Source organism: Haliaeetus albicilla, chromosome 13 (assembly GCF_947461875.1).
Source record: "Haliaeetus albicilla chromosome 13, bHalAlb1.1, whole genome shotgun sequence".
In the NCBI taxonomy this organism is placed as follows: domain Eukaryota; kingdom Metazoa; phylum Chordata; class Aves; order Accipitriformes; family Accipitridae; genus Haliaeetus; species Haliaeetus albicilla.
Genome location: NC_091495.1, coordinates 5,349,907 through 5,369,014, shown reverse-complemented (window position 1 = coordinate 5,369,014; position 19,108 = coordinate 5,349,907). Strand labels below are relative to the sequence as shown.

The following is a 19,108-nucleotide window of genomic DNA, read 5'->3' as shown; positions in this document are numbered from 1 at the left end:
GTTGAAAAGGAATTCCCTCAGGGGAAGAATCTCTGTGTGTGCTTTTGAGCCAATTCCATTATTTTCTGTATAATCATTGTTGTCTGAGAACTTAGATGTCTGACTAACAGAAGTTATAAGGCAAGTTCTTGAATTTACATGGTTCACATCAGCAAGCATGTAATGTAATACACAGATTCACCATTTCTCTTGTTGCAGTGGAGTGATGATTTACATGGGACATTACCTGCTTGGAAATGAACTTTTTGCATCCACTAAGTGCTTCAGGATACAAACTTGGCCCTGTGAAAGTAGGAGAGGAGAGGAGAAGGTGCCTAAATCTTTTTGATTCATGAAGTAGAAATTGCAAAACATACAAACAGCAGGATGGGAATGCTGGAGTTGCTTGTACTTGGCATACACTGAAAGGGGTTTGTTCACATTTGCAAAGCAAAAACAAAAATCTGGAAGGCTGAAACAGAAAATGACCAACTGCAACCAAAGCGTTTGCTGCCTATTTGCTCTGAATGTGCAATTGGCCTTGGTCTTTTAATTATAATCCATAGAGATGGCTCTGTTCCCTAAACACCCTTGGGCTTCCAGGAGCACTGAGTGCTTAGGGCTTGGGCTGCTAATGCTATAATTGAAACAGCTGCTCTGCTCTCTAAGTACTTTATTCATTCACCTTTGAAAATGTTGATGGATCTGTGGCATGTTCTGGGCCTTTTCTGTAGATGTGAATCTCAAACACAGCCACTTGCTAGATAGAACTAATGAAGACAATTTGCTATGGCTTTTAGTGTGTTGTCTCAGTTTTTAAAAGGACAAGAAGGAGGGAGAGGATGAGGGGAAGGCTGCTCTTAGGCCATAATGCTCTTTGGACTAAATTCACTTTACCTACAAGACCAGACATCCTAATTCTCTATTATTCTCAATGACTTAAACTACAAGTGAATGTAAAATACTACTAGGCCAAAAGGTCACTATTTAAGGTCATTATTTTTACATTCTGCACTGATTTTTAAATTAGCGCATACAGAGAAGAGCCTCTTAGAATTGTGCTGCAAATGAGCAGAGCATTGGGAGGGGTCCACACTAATTCATGAAGGCCCCAGGCCAGTGGTTGCTCTGCAGCCCCCATTTCTCTCTTGCCTTGGGTCTGCAGTGAAAGGGCTAAATTGCTGTTGCAGTCCTTGTTAAAGCCTAGGAACTTCAGATAGTCAACAGAAGCTCAAGTATACCAATAGCCTTTCTTGATATACCTTCCTTTACCCATTGTCTTTCCTTATTCTTGTATTCAGCCCATTTCTGAATCACTGTCCAGAAAAGAATAGTTTGTCATTGTGTCAGAGGAATGCATTTAATCAGCAGAAAGTCACCCTAGTGTGGGCTAATGGCAAAGCCGGGATGCAGCTGACAGTGGCTAACATGGATGTATTCAGTAGGGCTGTGGCGGAGATGGAGTTACTGACTAAAACGCAATCACTTGACTGCTCTGATAGAGCTTTAGCATAATGATGTCTTCCTTCTGGCCCATTGCTCAGCTCAGCATATCCTACAGACTCAGGCAGCTTTCACCTCCTTGTGACTAGAGTTCGGTATATCTTGAGGCAGTTTACCCATGCAAAAAGGGTTGTGCAGGACAATCTGAACTCTTAATTACCCAGGAGCTGGTTCACCCAAGAACAAGCTGAAACAGCATAAAATCTTTGAGCTAGGCAAAGGCAAGGGCTGCTGTGGTCCGTAGGCTGGTTTTTATTCAACAGTATTGATTGTTCTTGGCAGATATGGAGCCTGAGAGCTTTGTTATGTTTGTTAGGGAAAATTAGAGGTCATTGTGAGACTTTGAGAGTCAATAAATCTAAATTTTGATGAAAAAGGCAAAATCCTACTCTGAAGCAAGTACTCAGCCCATGTGGGAAAGCAGTGAGGGAGGAAAGAAAGGGCTGGAAATTTTACTCTGTCTTTGCTGTCAGCCTGCAGCACTCAGATTATGGTTGTATTCTGTTCAGGAGAGGAGGAACAGCAAGGAAACAGTCCTAGAAAATAGTACATTGGAAAATCCTCTTGATGTGACATGAAACAGCTGATTAATGTCAGGAAATGCAGCCTTGGTGTTACTACCCAGTTTATGCTGCCTGTAGGTGAGCTGACAATATGTACCCCTATACGGATACTTTGCAATACCTGCAGCCTTTGCTGTCTGAAGTGCTCAAAGGTTATTGCAGGTTCATGCAGAAAAACTCATCCTTGTTCAGAGTTTGACTTATATATTCAAAATAGGCTTTAAGTCAGACCCTAGGAATGGTGACTGGATTAATTTGGCCTTTTTCACTGAGCAGGGTATTGTTAACTTCAGCAAGCCTTACAATATTCTCAGGCACCAAGTATACCTTTTTATACCTAAGTTCACAGCAATGTCACAATGTTTCTAAAGTCACCCTGGAATATCATCGCAGGGACCTTTTGTCACATTTCTGCCTTGTGAGGGAATCGTGGAATGGTTTGCTTTCCAGTCTTTGCCTAATACAGGTGAGGTTGCAAATGAGACTTGCTCTTTGAGGCCAGGCTCATGTTTCTGAGCTCTCCAGGATGCTGCAGTGCATGGTCTCCTTCCCAGAATGGTGTCTAAAGGCAAGAGCTATCCCAGCAAATTTTACTGAATTGCAATTACTGATGTAATTCAGAAAAAAAAAAAAGGGACCACTTGAATTTGAAAAACAATTTAATGTGATACTGAGACGAACAGCATTGGCAGGACTGCTGTGTTTTGGGAATGCGTGAAAAGGTCTAGGTATTTTCTTTTATCAGTAAACACTAAAGATGGTCATTGTGTTTTTGTGCTGTTTTAAAATCACTGTTCAAAAACACCTTCAATTTCATTGGCAATATTAACCCAAGGAATTGAGCTTCTTGGTTTAGGTACCTTTTTATTTGACTGTGAGGAGCCAGTAAATTATACTAGAACATCTTGTGGAGTCTGTCTTCTATGCATGTTCCTTGTCAAGGCTTTTCTTATTTATGCTCAAAGGAAGTGTGTATGCCAAATGTTGAGACTAACAGGCAAATGTATGCTGAGCTAAATGAAACATCTCTGTGCTCCAAGTTCTGGGGAGTTGAGATCCAGACAGTGGCTTAAACTTGTATTTCCAGGCAGTGGCAGATGTGGTCATCTACTCTTGGCTTCCCTTCTGGATGTTCAGCATGGCCTGCTGCGATTCCCTTTCTCAGAAATATCCAATAGTAAATGAGGGAGACTGGATCAGTGGGACAGAAACAGGCTCAGCATATGCGGCAAGAGTTAGACTTTACTGTAGGCAGCGTTTCTTCTATTTGGACCTACACAGCAGATGTAATTCTCATATATATTCCAAATGGGGTAAGATAGCAAGGACATTGTTATCAACTATGATAGCATTACTGTGACTGCTGCTACGTTGAAAGCTGTGCAAACTTCACTTTCATGGCATTTCTCCCTCTTTAAAGTTGACATTTCAGTTGTTAAGTGGTACAGTCTGTCTGACTCCTGATGTGCCATTTGTTCTGATGGCTACATAGATGCTGGCCTCCCAAGTTCCATTTCTTTGAATACACTGAGGAGGTGATTGTTGTAGTCACGGTCTTTTTTTTTAATGTCTTTCTCCACTCAAAGTTGAGTCATACAATTCAAAGGCCCCCTTCCCCAGTAGGGTGACTATTAAAATACCCGCTACATAAGCAATAATGGACACAACCTTTCTGCATTCCAAGCCTCATCTTTCCCCATTCAGATCCTTCCTAATGAGTCATTTCTTTTAAAAGTCTGTTTGAAGGAGGCAAATTAAATTGGAAGAGGAAGTTGTTCATCAGGAAATACATCTTTCGTCTTCACCCCTGCAATTTCCTTTCATGCTACCCCTCATGTTGCTTATGTATAGACATCTTCTGTATTGTACAGTTTTATGGGAGGCATTTCACTTCTATTTTGCACCATGTTTTATTTTTATTTACTTATTTATTTGGCACCACATATGGCACACCCTACGCCTGATGCAAACATATGCCTACCTCTGTGTTGCAGCCAAACAGTGTGAATAGCTGAAGTTATGGGGAAAGTGGCATTTGCTGAGGATTATCTGCCAGCCTTTTCGGCTTCTGGCAATCTTTGAAATCCAGTCAGGCTATTTTTTTCTAACCAGACAGCTTTTTATGGGGTTTGACCTGATGAATGGGTTTTAGGAGCCTCTTGCAGGAGGCTAGGGACTGTCTTGTAGTGGGTGGGAATGCCTGGAGTAGACATTCTGTAAATCCTTCCGAACCTTATGATCCAAACAGTCCTTCATCTAGTCCTTAATCTTTCTCTGGATATATTGATACCTTATTTTGAAGTCTAGGCTATTAAAGCTGGTAGATAATTGCGACATATCCCTAAAGGATACAGAGTTAAGCACAGCTGTTCTCTTAAGTAAAATCTACCCTCTCATCCACTCTTTCAGCCTTTGAACCTGAAATCTTTCATGGCTTTTATTCCACCATATAGATGCTGAGCAGACACAATATTCATACTTCCCTTTAGCTGTGTCATGAAAAAGCCATTGCTGAGTGCTGAGGTAAAAATCACAGTTTAATTGGTCTCCCAGACACAGCTATTGAGAACTCAGTTATTTCAGAATATGTTGCCACTACGCTTCTCTTTGAAAAGACATCCTGTCTTTCTGAATCCTTGACTGTACTTGACTGTAATTAAGATTAGATTATTTTTTACTTTCAATATTTAAATAAAAATGAAAACTACTCTTTGGCACACCTAAGCAGTGCTGTACATTGGGTTGAAAGGATGGAATTTCCTTCTGATCCTCAAAGACAATTAAGTTACTCCCTGAAGCATGAAATTTAATTACCCTCATCAGAAGCAGCATGATGCAGTGGATTAGGACATAGGAATAAGAATTAGAAATTTTTATCTCTCATCCTAGTTCTGCTATCTAGTTATTGACTAAATGAGTCATATAACCTTCCTGTGCCTCCTTTTCACCCACCTGAAAAATGAGGTGTTTGATTTCTTTGCTAAGGGTCTGTGAGGTCTGTATTAGCATCTAAAGATGTAATGGTTTGTATGAATGTTAAGTGTTCCTGGGATTGCCTTGGCTTATATGCTGCCAGCAGTTATTGCAATTTGATTTCGTACAGTGAAATCTCATTTTTTGGCAGTGTTAGTTTCATTAAAGGAAGTGTAATCAAGCTCACACGCAAATAGGGAGAGGACTACAAGAGGAGGTGACACTAAAGAGCCATTGTGTATCAGAAAAGTATGCCGAGCTGTTGTTCTTTTCACATCGGTTTTGATGCTACATCTCAGATACAATTACTAATTGTAGCATCCCAGGAGTGCCTCCAACTGTGTACTTCTCGAGGTGGAAGAAAGTTCCACCATGCATGATATAATTGGGGAACGGAAAGGAAAGTTCAGTGCTAGATGAACATACTCCTCTGGGCAAGTTGTTTAGCTCTACTGTATTTGCAATTGCAGTAGTCACTTACTGGAGTGATTAGTCATGTCATGTCAGTGGGGAGCTCCCACAGAAAAGTCAGATATTTATTGGATATGATGAAGTGGCTAGTTAAAATAATCTGTTCTGTCATTTAAAACAACCAACAATGCTTTCTAATGTCTCAGCCCCACTTGGCCAACAGAGCTTTTCTGTAGATGAGTTTCTTAGCATGCCTGCCTGTAGCATTAAGTTTACATTTCAGAATGGTCAGTAATAAAAATCATCCTATAAGTATTTGGGTTACTCTTTCCACAGGCATTTTAAAAAGGAAAACTGAACTAATAATAACCCTGTCATTTAGTAGGTTAGGTTCCAGTGCACAGGTGCCAGATTACTCTGTTGGAAAGACATTTGCCCTCTACCATACAGCATAATTTAATTGTCTGTCTTTGAATCCCTCTGTAGTTCCTGTGCTCTTTCTTCCAGGGCCTCTGTCTGTATTAAATGCCATTAAAAGATTCTAATTTGTAATCACAAGAATTAGATTTAATTGCGAGGCTACAGTTCTTCAGTTGCTTACCTGATTCAATTCTTTACAGCACTCAAAATGTATGCCTTCAAATTTTCAAAGCAAGGAATTTACTTTAACCAGGTTAGTAAAGCAAAATCTTTGTAACAGTGATTTTTCTGAGACACGCTCAGGAAAGAGATACAAAACAAATTAATATTTTTAACTCTATGGAAGTTAACAGGAAAATATATTTTTCTGTAGGTTTTATCTTCTGCCATTTTAATAAATTTTCCTGTGTAAAGTAGTTGTGTTGTGGTCTTGTAGCATGCTCTAAATATAGGAGATTTTGTTACCAATGAAACTCCAGTGGCTTAATTGCAAACTTTCATTGCTGTTCAAGAATAAGTATAATATAAAAATATCCTTTATGGCTACTTGTGTCTCACTGAAACCTAAAGCAATTTCTGCCATGTTGTGATATCTCCCTGGTTGTACAATTCTCAGGAGAGCAGCTGTACAAAAGAGCCCAGCATTGCAGTCCTAAAAGGAGGGTAGAGTTAGCTTCCTTCCCAGTACAGGTGAGGCAATATCATTGCAGTCTGGAGGCAAAATCTTGTTGGTTTCCTGTTCTAGGCAACATAATTACACACTGTGTCTGACTCAGCGGTCAAACCTAGCAGAATTATGCAGCATTTTCTTGGGGGAGGGAGGGAGTGGGGTTATTAGTTTTATCTTAAAAGCATTAAAAGAGTAAAAGGAAAGAAAATCATTACAATTATTTAATCTTTTTTATGGCAAAACTTTTGTGAAACCATCTTCTAAAGGCATTTTGAGGGAAGGGCAGGGAAGCATTCTTGGAACCAGTCACAGGATGTTAAAGGTCTGATCCAGTGACACTAATAAAGGTCTTAACTGTATTTAACCTATCACTAACAGTTACATCTTGCTTATGCAAAAGGCCATAGAAAAGGGTAGAAAGACAACTGGCATTAAATCAATAGAGGAAAATGTATACCTTTTTTCTTTCTCTTATTAAGTAGAATGATCTGTGAGCTGAAGAGTTTGTGCTGCACACTTTCTGCATTGCACATCAGGAATTATCTCCTTTAATGTTAAATAATCTCTTGCATTAGTATACAGTAACTTTATTTGTTGCTATTTTAGAAAGTAGATCCTTTTCAAGACTATATCATCATGCATCAAATTCAGGCCCTGATGTCTTTTAAGTAATTTTAAGATAAGTAGACTGAAATTAATTTAAAATTAATAATTAAAAGTAATTACAAGACAGTGTATTGTATTGTTTGATCTAATGAGAAAAGAGTTCATGCACCCTCCTATGGGTCATTTTATTTTTTTCTCCTTCTGTCTCTTAGAATTGTATTGGCATCTTCCTGAAAACATTTTTTAATTTTCTGTTTGCTGCAGCCTGAAAAGGTCTAGTCTGGTTCTTCCTTTGTGCAGTGCCCATTTAATTGCCGAAGCAAAAGAAAGTCTGGAGCAGTATGGAGGCAAGATTAAAACCTGTTATAAACTCCTCTATAATTATGGAATGGCATGCAGGATAGAGAAATTTATGTTCTTTCACCAATTCATCTAGTAAAGGGGGAAAATTCTCTTTTGGACTCCTACTGATAATTTTTAATTCTGCCCTTAACAAGTTTCATTCTCAAAAATCACCTAATTTTTTCAGTACCTTTATCATGCCGCAGGTGGGTTTTGATGTGAAATACTCTGATGCAGCTGCTGTTATTGCTATTTAATTTTGTAATTCCCAAAAGTTCACTGAACCTTTTACCAAAGAGGTAAAACTAAGTCCTTGCTGAGACACATTGCATTTTCCTCCCAGGCATACCATGATAAGTGTTAGTAACAATAGGAGCATTGTAGATGAGAGAGCCTGGACCTGGAGAAATAAAATCACACTGTAACTCAACTTAGGTATGAGGAGTCTGTTAAATTCCACAATTTTTTTCTGTGGAGAGTGGAGATGAGAGAGCAAAACACAGCTTGAATTCAGAGAGCTTTTTTCTTAAGGAGAAGGGATAGTTCAAAGTTCTTGTCTTCCTTCAACCTCCTATTAATAGCTCCTGGGAGCACACAAGCTGAATCGTGACCCAGGAGGGGCCATGCAGCTCTTCGTTTCCCACACCACAGTTCAAGTGCCTTTAGCCTCCATTTACTATATATATAATAAGGCAATAGGATTTAAGGGTCGGTTCTTTGGTTTTTGCTAATTGTTTCCATATTCTTCTTGTACGTTGAAGACTTCTGCTTTCAAATTGGCCTCTAAAAGTGAGAAAGCAGTGGCTTGATCAGAGCCATGCTGGAATAGTGTTCTGGGTGAAACTTAACTTACGGCTAGAGGCTGGTGCAAACCGACAGTGCACTGTACTGAAGACAATAGGTGGCAACACAGGTGTCAGGCTAGCTGATGACACGGAGGTTAATTCTACCTTCCAGATGTAGATGGATGTCTGGGGATTGGTCACAAAGATGGTTGCTATATGTGGGATGTCAAGACCGAAGTCCCAAAGCTTGCTGGAATCAAGCATTTTGAAACCCCTCTTTAGCAGGATGAAAGAGCACCCAGTGAGTACGTGTGTGTTAATTGGATTCAAAATCATTTATCCACGAAGACAGGCAAATGCAGGATTCAAGTGTTCTGGCTCGAGATTTTACTTGAGAGTTCTAGCACTTTTTCCTTTTTTTTTTTTTTTTTTTTCAATTCACCTCTAAGAGAGCATCCTGACTTGTACTTGCAATTAATCACTGCTGGCATTACCCAGAGGAGCATGCAAAATGGCATCTAAAGCATTAGTGTATTGATTGGAATTAATCAGGAATGTGTTCCTCCTGAAGCTACATGCTGTGTGAACAACTGAAGAGTGTCTAAATTATAAGTATCTCTTAGAAATTAAGTTTCCATGAAATCTGGTTTATGGCTTCTGAAACTGGGTAACTACATGTGAAATAGAAGTGTGGGAGCAAAAGCTGGTACCTGGCAAACTTGAGTCATGGATGGGAGGTTTAAGAAAGGTTAGCTTACAGAGAAGTACTTTGTCTTGTTTGGGATCTAACATCTAACCCTTGCACGGCTGTGAGTCCCAAGGTGGTTTCTAGCATACCTTCACGTTAAGGAGCGTGAATGAGTATACAGAAGGTCATTTGAAAATTCAGCCCTTGTACTATGTTCAGGTTCTGTCAGCAGCATTTTCTGTTTTGGAGAGAAGCAATACAGCCTCGTCAGAGAAACTCTGGGTGTTGCCCAGGCTTTCTTTAAGCAACAAATTCTCTCTAGATAATATATCCTGGTCTGAACTTGTCTGAACTCTGAAAATATTTGGATCTAGGATTTTGACCTACTCTGTCACTGAAGACCACAGTGTTATTAGTTTCTGTCTAAATCTATATATATTGCAGATTCTAGATAACTGAGCCAACTTCTTTCTTACTCTAACTTCAGTGAAGGTCCTGTTGGGTGGATCTGGCCTGCTGTGTCGAGACACTGAGCAGTGCCTAAACAATACAATATTGTGTTGCTTTACAGCATAAAGAATTAAACTAAGATGTTAAACTATGGTCTTTCTTATTGCTTGAGGCAGTATCTAGAGACATCATCATGGTTATTATGGCCAATGTTATGGTAAAAATAGGTTTTGATGTTGAAGGCTGTGCGGAGATGATAGCTATGTGCACCATAACAGATGCCCTTGTCCTTGCAGTTGTCAGCTTACTGGTCTGATTCATCACTCAGTAGAGTGCTTGGAGGTTATGCAGAGGATAACAGGAGCAATCTGTTATCTGCTGTAATTTGCTGTTGGGACCCAAGTTTCACAGAATTGCAGAATGGTTGAGGTTGGAAGGAACCTCTGAGATTGACCAGTCCAACTTCCCTCCTTGATGTAGGGTGAGCTAGAGCAGGTTACCCAGAGCCATATCCAGTCAGGTTTTGAATATCTCCAAGGACAAAGACTCTGTAAGATTTCTGGGCAACTTGTTCTAGTGTTCAGTCACCCTTAGAAGTAAGCAAGTTTTCTCTTGTGTTTAAATGGAATTTCTTGTCTTTCAATCCAAGCAAATGTGCCTTGTGCTTGCCTGTTGTCCTTTTGTTGGATACCACTGTCTGAGTCTGTCTTCTCTCCATCTTCCCATACCATATAAACATTTGTAAGATCCTTCCTGAACCTTCTCTTCTCCAAGCTAAACAATCCCACTTTTCTCAGCCTCTTCTTGTATGTTGGATGCTCTAGTCCCTTAATCAGCTCTGCGGCTGTTTGCTGGACTCACTTCAGTAAGTTCATGTCTTCCTTGTGCTGGAAAGTCCAGCACTGGACCCAGCACTCCAGATGTGTCGCTTCAGTGCTGAATAGAGGGGAAGAATCACCCCTTTGATCTGCTGTTCCCAGTGCAGCCCAGGAAGCTATTGGCCTTCCTTGTCATTGAGGACACGTTGCTAGCTTATGTTGAACATTTTGTCCACCAGGACCCACAAGTCATCTTCTGCAAAGCCTGTGGTGGTGCATGGGGTTGTTCCTCCCCAGAGGCAGCACTTTGCATTTCCATTTGTTGAACTTCTTGAGGTTCCTGTTGGCCTGTCAAGGCCCCTCTCTGGCAGCCCAACCATCCTTTGCATCAACCACTCCTCCCAGTTTGGCTGGAAACTTGCTGATGGTGCAGCCTGTCCCATTATCCAGGTCATTAATGAAGGTAGAAAACACTACTGGCCCAGGGGTATACCACTAGTGACTGGCCTCCAGCTGGACTTTGTACCACTGATGATAACCCCCTAAGCCTGACAGTTCAGCCAGTTTTCAGTCCACCTCACTGTCCACTTACATAGTCTGTACTTCCATCAGTTTGTCAGTGAAGATGGGATGGGAGACAGCATTGAAAACCTTACTAAAGGTAAGCAACATCCTCTGCTTCCCTCATCCACCAAGCCAATCATCTCAGCATAGAAAGCTAATCAGGTTGGTTAAGCATGATTTCAGCACGAAGAGGTTCCACATGTGAAATTTCCCTGTCTATCTCAAAAGATGACCGAAGTAGCTTTTCTGTTACCTTGCTAAAATGCTTTCTAAAATTAGATTTGTAACATATAGGCCACTAATAGAAATTTAATAAAGCTACTACTAATTAACATCTAATGCATATCAGTTATGCTGAAGTAAATCTTGCTGCTGCCAGGCAGCCTGTAGTACAGGATCTGCAAATGAGTATGGGTCTGTTAAATACAAGGTGTTGTATGGAAAGGTCTAGAGATCAGAATCCCTGTTCTGCTATAGAATGACAGCAGAATCGAGTCCCATCCAAATTTGCCTGCAGGTCTCTCTACTGACCCAGTAGCTATTTTTAGTGTCTCTGATAAATCCACCAGTTAATGTCATCTTTAGCTCATTTATTTTCGTGTCTCTGAAGAAGGAGGCTGATACTTGGGATTTCTTTTCACATGAATCTTCTTTGAATCTCAGACAACCTATTGTAGGAGTTTGTACCACAAAATATGAATATATTTTGTAATGAATCTGGACTTGAGTGAGTCTGCCTTTTCCAGTCTTGCACTGCAGTGATATAAAATACCTGCTTGGCAACAGCTCTGGGAGTTAATAAAGTTTCTGTGGTAAACTATGAGAGGTCTGAGAATTTCAAACTAAAGTTATTGCACCAGTAACTCAGAAAAGCAATTCCTAAAACTTCTGGCACATTTATCCAGAGGCTTAGCAGTAGTACAGAAAGGGAAATCATTGTTGAGAGCCACTGCGTACTTGGAATTAAAATCCATCAGTCTTCTGAAGCTGAGGAGAACGATTTTCATGACATACAGATGCTTCTGTATTTCATAACCCAAATTAAATCTAGGGTGGTTTTTTACTCTATTTGTAGGGAAATTCGTATCCTCTAATCCCTATAATATACCTAACTTGAGATGACATCAAAAAAATTATGCACACAGAAGCTAGGCATTTAAAATATTCTCAATGCTTTTATTTTATTTAATTTCAGTAAAAGCAGATTTATCTATTGGGGGGTGGGGGTAGAAAAGGAATGAGGATGCCAACATCCCCTTCTCAAGCAGGAACCTCGAGCACAGAAGTCAGAAAATGAGGTGTGGAAATGAAAGTAACTGTAAACAAAAGGTGAAACTTAGTCTAGTTTCAATCTTCTTGCTGGAAAAGGAGGGAGGAAGAAACCTAGTAAATCATTAAAAAGCAGCGTTTGCTCTTCTGAGTTGCAATTTGAACTGCGTTAGTTGTCGGCAGGGTCTTTATGCAGCCCTTGCTTAGGACTTTTCTTTAGGTCCTTAACGTACCTTTTGGCAGCTTCCTTACCTGCTGGGATTTTTGTCCAGTTCAGCGGAGCATAATGACACCATTGTGTCCCTGATGAGATAAACAGTGTATCTGCCTCTGGAGCAAAGAAAAGGCTCCTAGCTGGTAGCAGTACAGGGTCTGCAATCTGGGATTGATCCATGCTTGTAGCAGGCACAAGTGATGGCTGGTTGGTGCAAATGTCATACACATATGTTATATTTCCTTTCAGAAGTATGTCTTAACTTGATAACATCCAAATTTTGGTGTACTTCAGCGAAAGAAGTTCTTGTTATGGATGCCAGATAAACTGTGTAGTTTCTTTTGTTCAGAACATCGGTTCCAGTGGGTTCCCTTCCCCAAGAAAAATGTGTTCTTGTGCACAGCCTATGTACAAGCACAAACCCATACACTGGGGGGCGATGGGGGTACTTGATGAGGAAACATTTTTGTAAGAACAATGAAAAATCTGTTTTCCCTGACCCGTTATGTCAACTAGAAATAGTTACAGTCTTCCTCAAAAATGCTTAATATTGGTGTTTGAAAGCAACTTAAGGAAACACAATAAGTTTTTATTCTCGTCTCCTAAAAATTGCAGCTGGAGCTGTAAAGAAGATTTCCTAATAGGCTTTATTAGACCCCTGTTGTCGTGTTTGGCTCCAGCTGACCAGTTACGGTATGCTACAAAGAGATCTTTTTTCCCTTGCTGTTGCATTTTTTCCTGTAACAGAAATGTGAAAAAGTGGATTAGTAGTGATTGAGTGGCTTTACAGAATCTCTCATCTCTGATCATGTTTATGGTTAGCGAGCAGGCACTGAATAAACTGGGGTGAAATAGGTGATGGGCTCTGTATTGCTGCTGAAGCAATACACAGCTCTTGGGAAGCAGCCCTTCGCAAATGTTGTCAATAAGTGGTTTTACTGGCAGCCTGTGCCCAAGGATAAAAGGTGAAATGGGCCAGAGCATGTTACCATGCAAATATTTTATTCCTTAAAGTTTTCCTTGCAGATCAGAATTCCAGTATATTGGGGAAGAGACAGATACTTACATTTTTACTGCCTACCTTTAGACATGTCTCACTGGACACCACACATTTGAAAGTTAAATCAGAGGGTGACATGTAAGAGCTGAGGGTCTAGGAGTAGTTCTTGTGCTGCCTGGCAAGGTGTTTCAGGTGGAGCAGAAGACCCAGCTGATCAGAGGGGAGAAGGTAGATATTAAAGACAGCCAGGCCTTTATGTCTTCAAGCATCTCAGAGAGTAAGTGAAGCTCATACAGGCTTTTTTCTCTCATTTACTCTTGGCAACAAGCAGACTAAGTTGAAACACTCTTGGAGCGTGGATGTTAGTCTCCAGGGCTGCTAATCCAGTTCCTTAGTTCTTTGATTTACTTGGTGGGACTTTTTGTTTGTTTATTTGGGAGATGGGGCGAGGAGGAAATGTGAGGAGGAGAAATGGCATGTTTTAGTTGTAGTGCTTCATGCACGTGTAGACGTTCCAGCTAGCCGCATTTAGAAGCAAAGCGTTACCTCAACCAGCAACGCTGTGCTGGGAATTACAGCTATTGTGCAAACCCTGGAGACTGGCTTATTGCCTGAGTGACTAAGAGACTTAGCCGGTGAGAAGCAGGAGGAGTGATATTCAGAGGGGGTGTGCATGTGCACTACAGCTTTCACAGCTTGCTTTGCAAAGAAAGTTAGGCTTCTTTCAAACAGCAGGCAGGCATCTGTGAGAAATCTGGGAGCACAGAAGTGTGACAGAAGAGAACAATAAGCTACTATTTAGCTGGGTTTTCCGCATCTTAGCTGGGTGGAAAACTTGGTGCTTAGAAGCTTGCTTTTGCAAAATCCATGAGAGGGAAAGGCCCTGACCATGGGGCACCGTGAGGAGAGTGAGGGCTGGAGTAGGAGGCACAGTATGACTAGCCACACATGGAGCTGCTGCTTTGGGGGATTTGGTCCTTGTAAAGTAGCCTTTCTTACCACTCTTCTCCTTTGTTCTCTCCTCTCGCTGTATGATGGGACCAGATGGGTGTTGCTTCAAAGGAGAGTTGGACATCTAGAGAAACCATTTCGGATCTCACTGGAGTATGTTGCTAATGGGAACAAGAGCGTAGCGGCTGTGGATTCCTTTGCGATGAAGAACTGCAGTACAGGTAAGAGAGTATTTTATTGCTTCTAGCTCATAGTCTTTTGATGCCTTTTTAGAGAGGAGCATGATTTGGGACTGTTACAGAACCTTCACAGAATGAAAGCTTCTTGTCAAATGAATCATTTAAATAAAAAAAATAGGGTCCTTTCCAGGGAAGAATTTTTTTAATGTTGCCTTAAAAGTTTTTAACTTCTTGAAGTAAACAAGTTTGGGGTTTTTTTTCCCTTTGGAAAGAATTTCTAGGAAAATTTCATTTTGGGAGAACCAAAGCAGTATTCATCCTGGCTTGCCAGATGCCTATCCTGACAGCTTCACTTTCTGAAGCAAAAAGTAGAACAGATGAGTGGTTCCTAGACAGATAGCTTGCAAGCCATCTTCTTAATGTTCCTGGTAACAAATTTCAGGGTTGTTTTTTTAAACAACTGTGGAAAACTTGATTCTAATAAAAATATGGGTTTTGGCAATGTTCCAAAGCAGTTATTGCTGAGTAACCCCTAATAGCTCAGTGCAGTGCATGGAATTTTAATAACGGGCAACCTTAATGGGGGTTACTTTTTTAAATACAAGCTCTGTTATCAATTCAAGTATGTAAATTTAGTGCTCCATGCCAGAAGCAGCTGCATTTTACTTCTACCACCTTTATGGAGCTTGTGAATCATACTGAAATCTTTAGTTGGCATGTCAGTGAAGAATATTGTTACTTATAGCACTTAACACATTACCTTTTGTCCATTTTATTTATTTGGAGTACTGCTAAGTTGAGCTGCATGTCCTTCTTTTCAGCCTGTCTGGAACAGGGAAATCTGCTGGAGGATATACATTGTTTTGGTTATTTGCATTGCTCTCAGCAAAGGCCAATTGTATTAAGGGGTTTATTGCACTGTCCGTACATAAAGGTGATCTCTAAGCTCCAACAAGGAACAGCCTGACATTGTGCTGAAAGTGCAAGGCATGTTCAGACAGAAAGCACCTGTTCTGCCGCTGATGTACTGAATGCATCTTGGTATCTCTCTAAGGCTGAAAAGACAGTATTTCAGCTCCCCAAAACAAAAGTGAACTGGACAGAAGTCATTCGGATCCACAGTGCTTTGGGAATTCATTGCAACAAATTTTATGACAGACAATGGGAGATATTCAGCTCCCATGAAGGTACATGAATTCTCTTGGGAGTGCTTGAAGGAGAGCTCTAGGTGACAGTCAGCTGAGTGAAAAGATAATGTTGGCTGAGTGAGCTCATACCAATACTGGGCACTGTTCTGCAGATGACAGATGTCAGCTGCTGAGGCTATTAAGATATATTGTGAGCAAAAGAAGGAACAAATCTTCCATTTTGTCTACAGATTTGTAGCAACTGGCTACTCCCCTGCTCTGCTTACAGGGCACGGTGTATGAATAATACCACCAGGGAATAAAACCACTTGTTCTTTTTTCAGTTGGTTGAAACTGCTAAGATCTATGCACACAGCTGAAGATGTGGTACTGTGTCCTTTTACAAGAAGGAAGGTGATGATGAGCAGCTGAGAGTGGCACCTTAGGCTTGGAGAAAATAGGGAAAGCAATAAGAAAAGATTAATCTAAATCTAATTCTTCTGCAGCTGTTAGAAGCCTTTGGGCAGCTTAGCTACTTGGATACTTTAATGTCACTGAAGCACCTAAAACCTGGGTGAATTTGGGAAAGAAACATCTGAAAAACAGTAACAAGCCTTCGGCCTAATTTTTCTAAGCCTTTTGAAGGCCATATACATAATTTAAAAGTAAATTAAGGTGCATAGACAATCTTAGGAAATTAGGCTACCATTTCCGTAGGTGGGTGCAGGTTTGGATCTAAATTAGATGCCAAAAGGGGCTTGAAGAAACTGGAAGTTTGAGGTTGGGATTTGCTTTTAAGCATTGGGAAATCCATTTTTTTAGTTTCTTTAATCATGGAAAAGATGGGATTTTTACTGCATTTGAACTGAACAAATAACAGCCTATTTGGGATTGAATGGGGAATTAAAAAAAATAAATTCAGATACTGATAAAATTCTCATTTTTTAAAAAAAAATCTAAATTTAAAAATTCTAGATTCATATCCCATGTAGCTAAAAATTGTTGAGTGGAAGCACAACTCTATCATTGCAATGTCTTAATTGTGCTCCACCTTTCCCTATTTTCATTCAACAGTGCAGCAGATTGGAAAATCAAAGTGATTTGTCACTTGAAATATCTTCACATTTCCCAATTCCCATCATATAATCAGTCTTGATTGGCTTGGCTTGATAGAAAAAAGGAAAGCCCTTACAGATTGAGGGGTTTCATTTGGTTTTGGGTTGGGGGGTGTGTGTGTGGTTTGGTTGGGTTTTTTTTAAATGCTCAGGATTGGCCAAAACTGTATTTGGTGCATCTCTTATCATTGCTGTAGTTCATCACCACTGTTCTTCTGTACTCCATCCTCTGGCTTTAATTCTTCAAGGGCTTTTTAGCACTTGACATGTGCTAAGTGCTTTTTTTTTTTTTTCACAGAAAGTTTTCCTGAACCATAGGATTAAATTCCAGTCAGAAAGCCCCTACAGTCAATAGAAAGGCTGCTTGGATTTCTATAGGTTTTGGATCAGGACAGTTAAAAGGTAGCATTGCTCATCATCCTACAGCCAGTTGACTTTCAATTGCTGTCTTAAATGTGAAGCAGATTGTGTTTGTCAGTGTGTAAAACCTAAACTATTGATTGTCTAATTTTCTATCTTACAACTTACTATTTAAATAAGTGCAGTATCCAAAGCAAAAAAACCCTACAAATTGCATAGAAGTAATATATTAATTTAATAATGTCATTTAAGAATTTGTTCCTTCTACAAGTAAAGTAATTGGTATGGTGGCATTTTATAGTTGATGGTAATTTCTAGTAATAAAAATAGAGTTCATTTCCTAAGTAATGTATTGACTTATTAATGATATTTAATGGGTTTCTTACTGATTTTTTATTGCAGTTGTAAATTAATTAATTTGCTAACTTATTTCCAAAAGTCTTAATTAAAGTACTTAATAGTAAGCACAAGTAAATGATAAGACATTGTTTTACTTAGCAGTGTTCGATTTACCAATTCTAAGTAACTTTTTAAGTAAGGGGCATGGAGATCAAATGCTTTTAAAATGTGTTAAAGGTTTAATGATGCTCCGAGGCTGTTAAAAGCAGTTATTTCAGACAGTCAGCCTGTCCAAGAGGAAGCACTTAGCTTTCAAGTTTTCAAGCTCAGTAAGCAACATAAAAAACATTTATTTTGGAGAGGGGAGAGACTGTGTGTTGTTGATTAAGTTAATGCTTCTGTCCACTCAGCAATAACTTTTTTCAGTAGATACTGAAAGTACACAGAAATACACTCATTACCTTCAGAACTGGTAAGTAGTTAGTTCTGTAATGATCTCATGGTTATAATACCTATGCAGATTTCTGAAAGTCGAAGTTAAGGCTGTACTAAAAGCAAAATCTTTGATCCAAAGCAGAGCATCTCTCAAGAAAGGAAAAATTTTGAAGACCTGAAGGTGCTTTTACTGGAAAAAGAGGTAGTGAGGGAAGAGTAAGAATATGGATTTGCAAGATGTATGAAGAAATATGAGCAACTGCCAGATAGTATTTTTCATGATTCTGTTTGATAAATAGTCTAGCAACAGATTTATGAATCAACTGCAGGAAATCAATAAGGGCTTTCTCCAAACAGGATTACTTATGTATCTGAATCATTACCAAAATGATGGTTTTGTGTATTCAGACAAAACCTGAATATGTATCATCTCAGTTTTCCCACGTATGCTCACTTTCTGCAGTTTGTCTTATAAATTAATTTGCTGACAGGATGTTGTGGTTAACTGAACTTAATGAAATACCAGTGAGCCCCTTTTCAAAATGAGTTCTTGATGCTTCCTACTGGAAAATTGCCTGGAAAAGTTAACCTCTTCCAAACCAAGAACTGAAATAGTATCAGTGTATCTGATAGAATCGTAGAACAGCCCAGGTTGGAAGGGACCTCAAAAGATCATCTGGTCCAACCTTTCATGGAAAAGGGAGCCTAGGTGAGATTATCTAGCACCCTGACCAGCTGCATCTTGAAAACCTCCAGTGATGGGGACTCCACCACGTCCCTGGGGAGGTTGTTCCAGTGATTGTTATCACTGTAAAGAATTTAAACAGGGGTTTCTAATTGAAGTCCCACATGACACACTTACAGCTAATTTAGATGTTAATAATTAATTCATAAAAAATTTTGTATAACTTTTAAGTAAGTTTCACTTGAGCAAAATTGTAAGATGTTTACAGAATATTTATGAAGAAACTAACTTAATTGTGTCAATTTTTTTTTTTATTAATTATTTGCTTAGTTGTAATTATGGGACAGTGGAGAGAAGACATGTACTTTCAGTGTAATCAGCCATGTCATCTTACGTGGTCTGGAGATCCATCACTGTCCAGAAATTCAGGGCAACAGGTGAACAGAATAATAAGCACAGTCAGTATTGTGCCATTGTTATAAAACTGAAAAACAGACATGATTTAAAAAAAAAAAAGAAAAGAAAAAAAAAGAAAAGAAAAAAAAAGAGTAGTCTTAAATTTCAGAAGTATTTGTCTCTATTTGAGGTTTAGGACCAGGATTTACCATAATACTTGTCCTATCCAGGTCATTTTTGTGTAAATGAAGCTGGAGAATTTCCTT

The 19,108-nt window shown here is 39.6% G+C and overlaps 1 protein-coding gene across 2 annotated transcripts in view; it reads left to right on the top strand.

The window, feature by feature from the left end:
• ALK (ALK receptor tyrosine kinase) overlaps nucleotides 1–19,108 on the top strand; it is a 319,318-nt gene that overhangs the window by 195,223 nt on the left and 104,987 nt on the right. For both annotated transcript variants that reach the window (XM_069799961.1, XM_069799960.1), the window contains exon 5: nucleotides 14,300–14,427. In XM_069799961.1, coding sequence (XP_069656062.1) covers nucleotides 14,300–14,427 — 128 coding nt within the window. The remainder of the gene's footprint in view (nucleotides 1–14,299; nucleotides 14,428–19,108) is intronic.